Source organism: Drosophila takahashii, chromosome 2R, assembly GCF_030179915.1.
Source record: "Drosophila takahashii strain IR98-3 E-12201 chromosome 2R, DtakHiC1v2, whole genome shotgun sequence".
NCBI lineage: Eukaryota > Metazoa > Arthropoda > Insecta > Diptera > Drosophilidae > Drosophila > Drosophila takahashii.
The window spans coordinates 38,814,546-38,828,256 of record NC_091679.1 but is presented as its reverse complement, the minus strand read 5'-3'; the positions used below and the strand labels follow the sequence as shown (position 1 = coordinate 38,828,256).

Here is a 13,711-nt window from a genome sequence, read left to right as displayed (position 1 = left end):
AATTGGAGTAGTAAAAATAATTAATATCAATTATGTATAATAATAATATATTATTATTTATGGTCGTATAAATTAAGAAAAGCTATTTTCTAAATTTTTTGTGTATCAGAATATGTTAGAAATAAATTCCTTTAATTAAAAATATATTACTAGTTATCATAAAAATTCAAAGTATACTCTTCAAGAAGGGTAGCTTGTTTCCCACAATCACTTAAAACTATCTCAAGCCCCTCGCAAATAGTTTTCCCTGCGAATGCATTCTTTTCCTTATTTGGAATTTATTGGTTTCTGTTGCTCATTCCCAGTTCGATGATATTGAAATTTCCAGCTGCCCATCGCTCCATATGGCCAGACCACATTAAAACCAAGCAGAGTGCAGGATACGCATAGCAAAAACAAAGTTCACAAAGCGACCGAGGGGCAAAGGAAAAAATAAAAAAAAAAACCGAGAATAAAGGGAATCTAATAAAAATCCACTTTGTGCAAGTATGAAAAATGAACGATGAATTGCATTATAAATGCAAAAATATTGTAGGAAGCACGACACCACCGCTGGACAAGAGCGTCAGAAAATCTGATCAAAATTATTGAGGCGCACGGAATGGGTAAGTGGGCGGTGGAGTTGGGGGCGTGGCAGTCACTGCAGCGGAACGTGGCGCACTTGCAAAGTTTTTGCGGCGACGCTAAGCTGTTGATAACGCCGATGATGACGACGCGATAAGCGCGGCGATAATGTTTTGGCTGCCGCCCAGCTCCCACTTCAGGTGAGTTAGGGGAGTAGTGTTGGCAAGAATCGGTAGAGATTTATTTGGGTACACTTCTGGGTACCTAAAGTTAGTACTTATGTACTTACCTAGCTCATGTGCATAAGAATAGGAAAACTATACACGCTTATCCCAACATTATAAACAAAATTGGGAATTTATAATGATGTTACTTACTGGGAAATGCAGTTTTCTGTAATTATTTCAATTTTAAAAACATATGTTTTTTATTTCCATAACTAGTTTTTTAATGCAAGAAATTGTTTCATTTAAAATATCTTTAAAACAAGAAAGGAAGCTACCTTCGGCCAGCCGAAGCTTATATACCCTTGTAGATAAAAGAATACTCACTCGATGCAGTTCCAGGGATTCCAGATTCAACGTTTCGATTTATTTCAATTTTGTTTTTAAGTAGTCAAGAATCAAAACGCCTACTTCCTACAAAGTTACAATGAATTTTCTTATATTTGTTTGGGAGCCTTAAGATATAGTGGTCCGATCCGGCTCGCTACGACATATGTACTACCTGCAATAGAAAGAAGACCTTCGGGAAAGTTTCATCGCGATAGCTTTAAAACTGAGAGACTAGTTCGCATAGAAACGGACAGACGGACAGACGGACAGACGGACAGACGGACAGACGGACATGGCTAGATAGACTCGGCTATTGGTGCTGATCAAGAATATATATACTTTATGTGGTCGGAAACGTCTCCTTCACTGCGTTGCAAACATCTGACTGAAATTATAATACCCTCTACAAGGGTATAATTAGATATTTTTCTTCAAAAATTACGAAAGGTGATTGTATTTTAAGCTAGAATGTTAAAAACATCTAAAAAATATTGAAAGTGATAAAAAAAATAGTACCTATCCCATCACTTGAGGACAGCCAGGTGAGGTCCAATTGGCAAGGACAAAAGCCAGCACATCCTTGTGGCCGCGGTCGTGGCTTGTCGTCCTGTGCGTGCGCTGCATTGGGAAATTCGCTCGAAATGGCATTTATTTTCGGTTTAGCTGATGATGAGCCACGGATAATGGCGCGGGGGATAAAGCTAACGAGCATCGAGGCAGACGAGCAGCGCCGGGAATTTATAATTATTTGCCAGATGACTTTCTGGTACCTATATCACAGCCTCAGTCTGGCCGTTGACATTGAGCCGGGCAAGTCAGACGGCTCCCCATTGAGGAAATTGAAGAAAACATCAAAGATTATTAATACGTATTGCAGAATTAAAATAAAAAGAGTTTTTATTAATATAAAGAAAATTGTAAGCAATTATGTCCTTTAGTTTGAGATTCTTCTTGTACACTTTAAGTTAGGCTATACAAAATATAATTCTTATAAAATAAATTTAAATTTTAAAATCATCTTTTTACTTATTCCAGCAGAAACTTTCTTGAGCTTTTGAGATAAAAGAGAATTTGAGATTAAATATATCTTGGCCCATTTTTAATATAGAGAGAAAGGGTCTGAGAGCGTTATTATTTTCTCGATGTAAGCAACAACGACTTATGAATTATAAGTTCAAAAAACCTGATCAATCGATCAATTCTGTTGATTTTTTCTCAGTGTCGAGCCGAGTTAATTTTAGCTACTAACAATAACAACAATCCTGTCAGCCACTCGAGTTGCCTGGTGTCCTGGTTTTCCTTTGTGCATAAATATGGGAAAAAACCCAGGTTTAGTTTAGGTTAGGGTTCCATTTTATCCGGCGGCTGCAATCTATCGTTAGCAGGCGGCGGCAATCACAGTGGAACCCCCTTCATCCTGACCCGCGCCAATGTCATGCAATTATTTGTATAGGAATTTAAATTGAATGTCAGTCTGTTTGTTTCCATAACATACACACTGGCACTCGCACTCTCGCACTCGCACATTGCTGACAGTTTAAGGAACATGTGGAGGCAGCCCAGCCGGCAGGACGAAAAGGAAATCGAGGAGCAGGACATTGTCGCACATAAGCAGTTCTTCGGTTCCTTCGATGCTCTGCTCCTCGGCTCCTTGTCTGCTGTAAAATTCCAAATTTGTTTTATTTGATTTCTGCGCTGCTTTTGCTTTCCACCAGTTACAGCTCCTGCTGCATATTTCCCTTTATGCAAAATATATGCTATAAATGGCCCCGCCCCCACCGCCTTTATTTGAATATCGTGTCACATGTCGCACGCAGTTAGGTGCCTTCGTTGTTATTGTAATTGTTGTAAATGTCGCCCAGCGACAATATCGCATTTGCATATTTCTGTGCCAGCACACACAGTCGTCCATATAAATATATATACATATATATTTAAGCCCCCATGGTAACCCCTTTACTACCCGAGAGCTCTGTGCATTTTTACTTAATTTTATTTGTATTGGATTTGCGCCGCTGTCTCGGCGAGTCCTGTGTGCATCGCAGCGCGATTTCGGAATTCTGCAATTTGCACAATAAATTTTAATTCAATTTACTGTTAAACTCACCCAGAGACACAACAACTAACTAAATGCGGACGCGGAAGTGCGCATTCTGGCATGACAATCGTCGCAGGATTCAGCTGGGGGTTGCAAGGCGATGCAGCCGGAGATTACCATCCGCCAAGGGCTACAGTGAAGCCATAGCTAGGGGAAAAATACCGGGAAATGATAATCGTGATAACATTAGGGGGTATGCAGAATACCAACTGACTTTTCTATGATTAAACAGAGCTAGAAGTTGTTAAATACTTGCAACAACAATTACAATTTATTAAAGTTATACAATACTTACATATGTAAATATCATTTAAGACTTAAATAACAAAAATTACGTTCAAGTAAAGTTATTTAAAAAACTGTGTACAAAATTATCAAAATTTTTTTATTTAGGAAATATTTTTTACATTTACAATGGAGTAAGTTCATAACTTTCATAATTTCCCACTAAATTGAAATATATTTATTCAGATAAAAAAACTAATAAAAATAAATTATATGAAAAATTCAAAATAAGCAATTTAATTATTTTGGAAAGAAATCTTTACATTAAGGCTTAAAATTGAATAGCCTATAATATAGTTTAGGTATTAATAGTAGTTTTGTATTTGACTTTCATATTTCGCTAAAATAATACTAATTTTTTCAGTTTATATATTTTTTAAAGTTAAAATCCTTAATTAGCTTTATGATTCCATTATAATTTGTGTTAACCGTAGCTAACTACAGAAAATTGTCGCCAGAATCGCAACAATATCCTTTCTCCCGGCTCCCCCAAACCCTTGACCCCTTAAAACACCGAAGGACCTTCATCCTGCGACCGCAGGAGCAATCTGCCGTTAGTTAGAGAACTTTATGTGCTGCAGGACCGCGAAACGGGCTATAAGTTGCGCTTATTATGATAATGGGCGCGCATGTGCAGCCATTTTGATTGGGCTGCGGCAGGATTGTAGTGGCAAAATAGTAAATGCAACGCCAGTTATCAAACGTAAGTGAATTGAATGTGCGCAGCTGCAGGGTTGCAAAGCGCAAACGGAAATGGGAAAGGAAAACGAAAAGGGGTTACGCAATCGCATAAACTAATTTGGAATTCCTGTCAAAAGTGCGAGGCAATTTTCGTTGCCTATTTGTGTTTTGTTTTTCAGTGTATCGGATTTCTTTGCGTTGCTGCCGCTGATGTTGCCAAAGGAATGGAGCCCAAGCAGCAGGATCAGGCCCAAAAACGGGACGATCCTGGCGCGCAGAATGAGCCGCTGACCATAGTGTGAGTGCGTCCTGTGTTCTCCCTCAGGTTTAATTCATGGATACTTTGCAGCCAGTCCATGACATCGTTCTACATCTACAATCCCTACGAGAAGCGCAGTGTGGAGGTGCCTTTAAAGTGAGTTTCAGTTATTTTAAAAAGTTTAATATGACATAATTATGTTTGTATTTATATTTTAAATGAATTTTGAATATTTCTAAGGTATGCACTTTGAATTAATCGCTTTGATTAAAATGGATTTTCCTCTAATTAAATTTATAAGTATATTATATGTAAATATTTAAGGGTTAAAATGACTGTTTTGTTGTCTATTGAAAACCTATTGTTATTTTTTAAATTATAAACAAGAGAGAACGCTATAGTCGGGTTGTTGTCCCGACTATCTAATACCCGTCACTCAGCTAAAGGGAGTGCGAACGCTGTGTCGGGTTGGTGTCCCGACTAATAATCGTAACTCAGCTAAAGGGAGTGCGAGGGAGATAGATATATAATTTTTGATTGCGTATAACTTTTTAATGAATGGTCCGATTTGAAAAATGTCTTCTACATTTCGATAGGTATAAATATACACAACAAAATTGCATTTATACTTCTCGGAAATCTTTAAAGATGTGGGCGCAGGACCCATTTTAAAATCGTTAGTGGGCGATTGTGGGCGTTAGAGGGGGCGTGGCGCTCGGCTAAAATAAACTTGCGCTGCGTAGGAAGCCAAAGAATATGTGGGGGAAATCTCAACCTTCTAGCTTTTGTAGTTTCTGAGATCTCAGCGTTCATACAGACGGACAGACGGACAGACGGACAGACGGACAGACGGACAGACGGACAGACGGACAGACGGACAGACGGACAGACAGACAGACGGACAGACGGACACGGCTAGATCGACTCGGCTAGTGACCCTGATCAAGAATATATATACTTTATGGGGTCGGAAACGCTTCCTTCTAGCTGTTACATACTTTTGCACGAATCTAGTATACCCTTTTACTCTACGAGTAACGGGTATAAAAATACAGGTTAAGTACTGTGCATTAAAACGGAAAGATCTTAAAAAAAACAATATTTTTAGAAATCACGTTTTAATAAATAAATGTTCTTTATAAAATGAATAGCAATTTAAGTAGTTTAAACAAATGACTACCATATATGTATGTGTATTAACAGTAGAATTATATTAAGATATAAATAACCCAATTTGTTAAGATTCAGTTATCTACTTAGATTAAATTTTATTTATTTTTAATTAATTATTTTTATATCCCCTTAAAATCCAGCAACTGCGATGCGTTCATTTCCCTGCTAAAATGTGTGATTGGAACGGGAATCCTGGCGATGCCGCTGGCCTTCCGATGCTCGGGATTCGTGGTGGGTGCCGTGATGTCCCTCCTTCTGATGATCCTACTGACGTACTCCATCCACTTGCTGGTCTGTAAGTGGCTACGTCGAGATGTCCGATCCCTGTTTTAATTTCCTGCAATGACAAACAGATCGCTGGCATGACGGAATGCTGTCGGAGGCGCCAGGTTCCCCAAGTTTCCATGCCCGAGGCGGTGAGAATCGCCTACGAGGAAGGTCCCAAATGGGTCAATTGTTTTGGCCGTGCAGCCGGGGTTTTAACCACCTGTGTTTTGGTCTTCGGACAGTTCCTGTTGTGCACCGTTTACTTGGTTTTCGTGGCCAAGAACTTCAAGGAGATCGGCGATCACTATGGGGAGAAGTACAATGAGCGGTATTATGTTTTGGGCGCCTGTTTGCTGCTCCTACCGCTCTTTATGATCCGCCGACTGAAGTATCTGGTGCCCTTGAACTTGGTCTCTAACTTCCTGCTGTATGCGGGATTTACCTTGATCATGTACTATCTGTTCAGCGGTCTTCCCGATATTAATGATCGTGAGTTGGCCACACCGCCCGTCGAATGGATCGAGTTCTTTGCCATTGCCGCTTTCTCGCTCACAGCCGTGGGTTCGGTGAGCTTAGAAACATTTTGTTAAATATCTATAAAGTTTTAAAGGATCTATTTCCCAGATGCTCGTTGTTGAGGCCCACATGGCGCATCCGCAGAGCTACCTGGGCCTCTTTGGCGTCCTTAACTTGGCTGTTTTCTTCATCCTGCTCTCTAACATGTTCTTCGGCATTATGGGATATTGGCGGTTTGGCGAAGGGGTCCAAGCGAGCATCACCCTCAATATTCCAAAGAACCAAATGTAGGTAAAATTATTACAATTTCATCTTCGGTTTTTAAATTTGCTAAATATTTGTACCTTCATTGAATAACCAATTTCTCTTAGTCAGACATTAATTAAAAAAGTTATTAAAAATATAAAACATCATTTAAAGTTTGAATTAGTTTATGTATCATAAATTTAAAACAAGTAACAAATAGTGCAGGCTTAAATTTAAATTAAACGAATAACCAAAGAACTATTTCCATTTCTAATATAAATCCTCCTTTTAGCCTTTCCCAATTCATTAAGGTATTTATAGCCTCAGGAATATTTCTGAGCTATCCTCTAAACGGTTTTGTAGTGATCACTGTGATCTTCAGTGACTATACAAATTCCAACGAGAGGAGAAAGCACCAAACGTTTATTGAGTATATAGTTCGCCTAACGTTTTTAATCCTCACAGGTGGGTTTTTACACACATTATTTAATTATAATTTATCTAGAAATAATTTCATTTAATTACCCAGGTGCGGTGGCCGTTAGTGTGCCGAATTTAGCGGCTCTTACGGAATTGGAGGGCGCTTTTTCGCTGAGCAACCTGAATCTATTGTGCCCGGCTTTAATCGATGTCTTCCTCAACTATAGCGTGGGATATGGCCGGCTGATGTGGAAACTTATACGCGATATATTGCTCATTCTGATTGGTCTGATTTTCGGAACAGTGGGTTGCACGGTGGCCATAATACAGCTGATCCACGACTTTCGTGCGACGCTTAGCAATATGTAGCGGAAGTCCCCTTTTATTTCGGATTTTTTCTCAGCTTCTGGTGCTCATTGTCGGAAATAAAATCGGATTTTCCAAGTCGGCCGCCTTTGTTCCTTGTTGTTGCGTTTAAGGACCAAATATTTGGTTGCTTGTTCGGTGGCTTTTAATTAATTGCCAGCCAAGTGTTTGCCGGCTGCTGGCTTATCCCCCATTAAGTCGGTTGTCCAAGCTCCGCCGGCCGCCGTCTGCCGTCCGCTTCTGGTTTCTTGTTTGCTCAACGTGGCGTATACTCGACTAGGCGCCCATCAAGTATACGCCACGTTTAATTAGCTAAGCCGAGGCACCGGGCCCGCCGATCATTTAAAACGAAACCAAAGCGGAGAACTGTAATCAAATGCAGCCAGGAGGGAACCACAAGTCCCTGCTTCGTTTGCCTGGTTTGGGGGATTTTAAAATTGAATTCCTTGCCTCAATGGAGCGCAAATACAAAAGGCAAAGTTGCCTAGCTGCCGCACAATAAACTAAAAGACAAATACACAAATACAAATTCCGAGCCAAGAAGAAGAAGAAGCGGTACAAACCCGGCTCCTGCAAATATATATATATATATTTATAAATAAATAGGCACAGGAAAAGCAACTGCCGACGACGGCGACTGTTGACTGCGCCAGTGTAAATAGCACGGCCAGCGATATACAATAAAAAAAATAAATACGAAAAAATAGTCCTGCAGCTCCTCAAGGAACTGCACGAAGGACAAGGAAGACCACTACTGCAGCAAACACACACAAAACACAATTTCCATTCTTCAAATAGAAATACATACAAAAAAGCAGGGAAATAAAATAAAAAGCACACCGAGAGGAGGTGAAGAATAAAACGTTGCGACTGCCAGCGACAGCAGAAAAGGACGATAGGACGAGGATGAGGAGTACGAGTATCCTGGGGCATGATTTTTGCAGACATGTTGCTTAAAACTTAATTTAGAGCGCCGCTTGCACTGGCCTCCCAAAAATAAGGCCCGAAACCGAAAACCAAATCAACGGGAAAATAAAAAACGTCCGGGAAAAATAAGAGAAGGAAAAGCTCACATAGAAAATTTGCCAGCGGCGGCGGCTTCAACTAATTTTCGTATATAATTCCGTGGGCCAGACAGGATGCGGAAGTGGGGTGGTTGGCTGGGTGGCAAGGACTCCTGGACTCCTGCAGCCGGTTTCTTGCCTAGTTGTCAGTGCAGCATCATGTCAGTGTCATTATCAAACAATTCCCAGCCAACTAGGAAAAGCTGGGGAAGAAGAGCCTGCGAAGGCGGCGGAGCACAAGTCCCACATGGTTGGCGGCTAAAATGTCGCTGGCCCCTTCCTCGGAGTCTCAGACAATGCGTGCCACAACTTCATTCCCGACTGTCTCGCTCCGTGTCCCGGCTGTCACATGTCCGCTAGTCGCAGTTGGAGTCGAGTCCTGTCAGGCCAAACTCTCAAATTGAAAAAATTCCCATTTTAATACAATTATTTGTAGGCTAAAAAGAAAGGAAAACGAAGCAGCCCAAGACGACTCCAAGAATGGGCATTGGATATATGTCTTTGGCTGGAGAGGAAATGTGATGGAAGTCCCGTCTTCAAAATGTTTTCTTTCACTTTATAGTCTGATGATGGGAAGTTAGTTTAAATCTTCAGGCATCTAATAAACTAAAATCAAATGATTATTTCATTGAGTTTAAAGTTAGAGTTAATCAATCAATGAACATATCAAGGCAATGATATATTTAAAATTCTTAAATATATTTTTTATTTTTATATAATAGTCTTTTCAATTAGATGCAAGTCCCATCTTTAAAATGTTATCTTTTACAGTCTGATAATGGGTAGTTTGTAAATGCGTGTCTTAGTTATCAGGAAATGGTTTCAGTCCTCAGTCATCTAATAATCTAAAATTAAATGATTATTTCAATGAGATTAAAACCAATCAAATAAACAAATCAAGGCAAAGATAAAAAAAAAGTAAAAATTATTTTTTTTATATGATACACTTATTGCTAAAACAGTTATTTCTCAGAACATGAAATCTCGAAAACTGGTCATTCCTCTTCAGCCAGACACTCGTAAGCATAAAAAATCCATCTGAAGAGCTTCACATTTCTCGGGCTGCGAAATGACTCCTCACAGTTGTTTGCCGAGGATTGACAGGGGCGGAGAGCAAAAAGCAAAAAGCCGGGATAAAAGGGGATCCTGTGGGCCAGATGAAGAGTCCCCCGGAGCACAGGTGAAGGTAACTCCTCGGGTCGAGTGTCTGAGGTCTCGTACTCTCCAAGCGGCTTTGGCACGTTCCATTTGTGCCGCCTAACATTTATTTACTTGGCTGACTGAAATGTCATATTTGCCTTTGGCCCACGTTTACTTCATTCTGATTGTATGTGATTTGCATGCCGACGGTATGGGAAAATTAAACCGCAAAGATAGAAGGAGATAGGTTGGGAATATATCTAGAATAAAGGAAAGAAAGCCAAATTGTCACAGCGGCGAGAGCATCTCAACTATTTACTTATTTATTTCGCATTGAATGAGAGTTTGCCGGAGAATTTTAGCCAAGTTCCCAGTATTTGCAGCGTTCCTTTCCAATTTGAAATGTGCACTGGCCGGTGACGTGGAATAATGCTGGTATGCCAGCCATCTAACCATCTATTCCTCTAAGCGTTCAGCCATCTTTCCTTCCATCCATCCCTCAATCCATCTCTCAATCCATCCATCCAGTCATCCACATCCTTCTGCTGGCATTTGCTTTTGTTTGCGGCATGCGATTTGTAGATTTTTCAACCCAAAACGCTTTGGCAGTGGACACAGCGGCAAATAATGTAAGCCAAGGGGGCGAAGGATATGGAATATAGGATATAGGATATGCAGAGAGAGCGGAGAGATTCCGGACAACTGGTCAACAATGTGCCAGTGCATAAGTTGGCATTATGCAACAAATATGCAACAGAGACGGCTCAGAGCCTCGGGTCACATGACCGCTTGCATGCTAAATTCTTCAAAGGGGGGACGTTTTGCGAATTTTACCCTAGAGGGCCGAAAGAGTTGGCCAAATCACTCAGCACGAGTTTGCTGACCGATTTGCATACTCAAGCAGCCGTCCGGACATCTTCAAGATACAAAGATACAACTTCTTGCCTGCACTTGAAAATGAAATTGATCTGAAATCGGGTGGAATTTATTGTACAAAAATATATTACCCAAAAATATATAGTAACTTTATTAGGAAGTTCCGAGTGTCGAATAAGTTCAATCAGTCCAATTCCATAAAATATTATTATTAGACTTTTTAAAAGCTAAAAGCCAAATATTTTGTAATTATATCAATATTATACAAATATTAAATTCACTTTCTCTTAATTCCCATCACAGTATAAAAACCCCTTTCTTAATGTTTCTTATAAATGAGTTTTGATATAGTAAAATCTAGTGAATAGTTCGTACCTTTAAGATCATATAGGGTAATGAATATTTTTCCAAGTGTAGCCGCCTGCAATCAGTGAGAGTTGCGAGCCGAGTTCCCTTTCCTTTCGAGACTGCTAATTAAGTGTGTGAATTCCTATCGGGCGGGGAGTTGTTGTTTTTCTAATGAACCAACTAATTGCATCTAACGGCAACTGCAAAAGTAATCAAAGTGGCAGGCTCCCAACTGCAAGAGCCCAAGAGCCCAAGAGTCGGCAAATGGGCAATAATAACGAAACTTTGTTCAAGAATTTTTGGAATGTTGCACAAATATGCGCAAGAATGCAGGAAAATATGCTTGGACCAATGCAAACGTGATTGGGTGTTGGAAAGAGATGGCTACCAAAAGGGGGAAAGGAAGCTGCCAGAAAGAGAGGGGTAGATGTGAAAGAGAGAGAGGGGCAGATCGACTGAAGTGGCAGACAGAAGCTCGTTCAAATTGCTGTTGCTGGCTTATATCAATAATTGCCAAAAGCAAATTGGAAAAGTTATGCGCCTGCAGTTAATGCGACCAGCGGAAATAGTCGCAGTCAAAATGGCGCAACAGCCAAACGGAAGTGCCCAAAACACCCACACACACACACTTCAAATAAGAATATCCAAAGTTGTTGACTGTACTTTGGTTATTAGTATTTTAGTTTGGTGAAGAGAACGTCGATTTGAAGATTAAATTTTGTGGGCTTAGGATATTATTGAAATCAAGCTATTGCAAAAAAAATTGTTACATCTATTTAAGATGACTTTAATAATCACCAACTATTATATGGATTTATTTTTTGCTAGTATACCATTTTACCTAAATCATGAACTTATTATTTAGGTAATTAAAGTTTTATAACATTCTGTATTATTAGCCTCGATAATTTAAAAATTCATTAGGCCCTTTAAGAGGTAATTTATGAGGTATTTATACAGAACTCTTTAATTACATATTATTTTAAAATAACAGTATGAATTCTTCGGCTTCGAAAATAACCGCTTTCTCTACCGATTTCTTCTTGTTTTGTTTTTAAAATTTTGTTTTGCAACTTGTGTATTTTTTCCCCTCCGGGCGAGACGAAAACTTGGCTGGCACTCGGGATTTGTTGAAGCAGCTCTTAAGATACTTTCGGTATGCCAATTGGCATTCGGCTTCGATTTGAGTTCTGCTTGGTTTGGCTTGTTACTTTTGGGTTATTCAAACTGCGAACCAACTTGTTCAGGTTGTTGGCCACGGAAACCGCGAATTCTGTTCGGCTCATTGAATTGATATTCGCAATTAAAATGTTTTTCGAGTTCCACTAATGATTGAAAGATGAGCGCTATAAAAGCAGTGGGTTTTTGGCTAGATAGAGCAATAGAAATTGTTAAAATTTATTAAACAAAATGAATCGAGGTCTAGTGCTGCTGGTAGTGCTTAAAGTGCTGGCTTTGGGGGAGGTAACTGAGAGCATGGAAATCGGAGAAGTATAATTAAGTTAAAAGCATCCTCTTTTCAGTCCCGTTTTGCTAAGGTGAATATAAATCTGGGTCTTACTGTGGCTGATGAATCACCCAAGCCGATTACCGAGGATATGATTCGTCTTTGTGGCGATCAAACGGATATATCCCTCAGGGACCTGCATAAACTTCAGCAGGAGGACTTTTCGGATCCCTCGGAATCGATTCAGTGCTTCACCCATTGTCTTTACGAGCAAATGGGTCTCATGCACGATGGCGTCTTTGTGGAGCGAGACTTCTTTGGTTTGCTTTCGGACGTTACTAACTCCGATATTTGGCCCGAACGTCAGTGCCACATGATCCGTGGCAGCAACAAATGCGAAACAGCCTTTAAAATCCACCTGTGCCGGCAGCAGATGAAACAGCAGCAGCAGATCACCTCGGCCGGCAAGGATGTGGAGGTCACCACGCCAATGGAATCCAATGAGCCAATGCCCTAGTGTTTGGCTTAATATATGTTGATTAATATAAATATATATTAATATGTTCGGTGGTGGTATATGGGTAATACGATTTTCAGAAAAATATTACATGAAAATATCTGTTTTATTTCTTCTTTATAATGAAAATGTGATACTATTAAAAATGATATTACGATGGACAATTGAAGGATTTTATCGTACATTGTACATATCGCTAATTTGCTAGAAGATGTCGAAAATAACGATTTTTAGTTAGATATTTCTATATTTTCTTTTTATCTTTTAAACTTAAAGCGGTTTTCTTATAAATGCGTTGAGTTTAAAGAAAAATTTTCAATAAATTGACGTTCAAATTTAGAAACTTTAAATCTGTATAATGTTTCTAAGAAATATATTGATGTATTATATAAAGCCCTTCTTCGATTTCGCAATACCAGAACTCCAGTGTAATTGTATATCCTGCCCGGCAGAACTTCACTTAGCAAATTGAACATCTTGGACATCTCTTGATCCGATGCGGCGTTCGAGATTTCCATATGGCCAAAGTCGGGCACTTGACTCGACTGCCAGCCATTAGCGTTCGGATACCGATTGGGGATTTTCCCGGCTGCTCCTGCGGTTACTTCGCTTTTCCATGGAAATTTTGCCACTTAGTGCGGCAGACGGCGGCAAGAGCATTGTTAACTAAGCGCAGGTCGTGGTGCACACAGATGTGTAAATGACGCTAATGCCAGATCGAAGTTGGGAGTTTGCCTCCGACCACTTAGGACCATCCCCCCTTCCACTTTCCACCCAAACCTGAGAACCATACCATTTTGCCCACTTGTCTGCGATTTCGAGTGCATTTTGTGCGGCAATTATTTTTTGCTCAATACCCTGGAACGCTGCACTTGACTTTAAATTGTCGC

The 13,711-nt window shown here is 39.9% G+C and overlaps 2 protein-coding genes across 4 annotated transcripts; both read left to right on the top strand.

Moving 5' to 3' along the window:
• The first annotated feature begins 4,306 nt into the window (after positions 1-4,306).
• polyph (polyphemus) lies at positions 4,307-7,499 on the top strand. Of its 3 annotated transcripts, XM_017147215.3 has the most exons (7): positions 4,307-4,480; positions 4,532-4,597; positions 5,755-5,905; positions 5,968-6,447; positions 6,506-6,684; positions 6,936-7,108; positions 7,173-7,499. In XM_017147215.3, exons 1-7 carry the CDS (start codon positions 4,407-4,409, stop codon positions 7,430-7,432), a joined length of 1,383 nt encoding a protein of 460 aa, XP_017002704.2. In that variant the 5' UTR covers positions 4,307-4,406; the 3' UTR covers positions 7,433-7,499. The 3 variants fall into 3 exon arrangements, with proteins under 3 accessions (XP_017002704.2, XP_070069103.1, XP_070069102.1); XM_070213001.1 differs by lacking the exons at positions 4,307-4,480; positions 4,532-4,597 and having other exon boundaries at positions 5,771-5,909; XM_070213002.1 differs by lacking the exons at positions 6,506-6,684; positions 6,936-7,108; positions 7,173-7,499 and having other exon boundaries at positions 5,755-5,909; positions 5,968-6,354.
• Positions 7,500-12,242: 4,743 nt separating this feature from the next.
• On the top strand, positions 12,243-12,972 carry Obp47a (Odorant-binding protein 47a). The gene is made up of 2 exons (XM_017147189.3): positions 12,243-12,321; positions 12,381-12,972. Exons 1-2 carry the CDS (start codon positions 12,268-12,270, stop codon positions 12,819-12,821), a joined length of 495 nt encoding a protein of 164 aa, XP_017002678.2. The 5' UTR covers positions 12,243-12,267; the 3' UTR covers positions 12,822-12,972.
• Positions 12,973-13,711: the final 739 nt, after the last annotated feature.

Bases quoted from the DNA above. Each gene is read 5' to 3' on its own strand.
- polyph (XM_017147215.3), top strand. From the start codon at position 4,407: ATGGAGCCCAAGCAGCAGGATCAGGCCCAAAAACGGGACGATCCTGGC. The intron at 4,481-4,531 runs GTGAGTGCGTCC...GATACTTTGCAG, and splicing joins AATGAGCCGCTGACCATAGT to CCAGTCCATGACATCGTTCT. The intron at 5,906-5,967 runs GTCTGTAAGTGG...AATGACAAACAG, and splicing joins CGTACTCCATCCACTTGCTG to ATCGCTGGCATGACGGAATG.
- Obp47a (XM_017147189.3), top strand. From the start codon at position 12,268: ATGAATCGAGGTCTAGTGCTGCTGGTAGTGCTTAAAGTGCTGGCTTTG. The intron at 12,322-12,380 runs GTAACTGAGAGC...TCCTCTTTTCAG, and splicing joins AAGTGCTGGCTTTGGGGGAG to TCCCGTTTTGCTAAGGTGAA.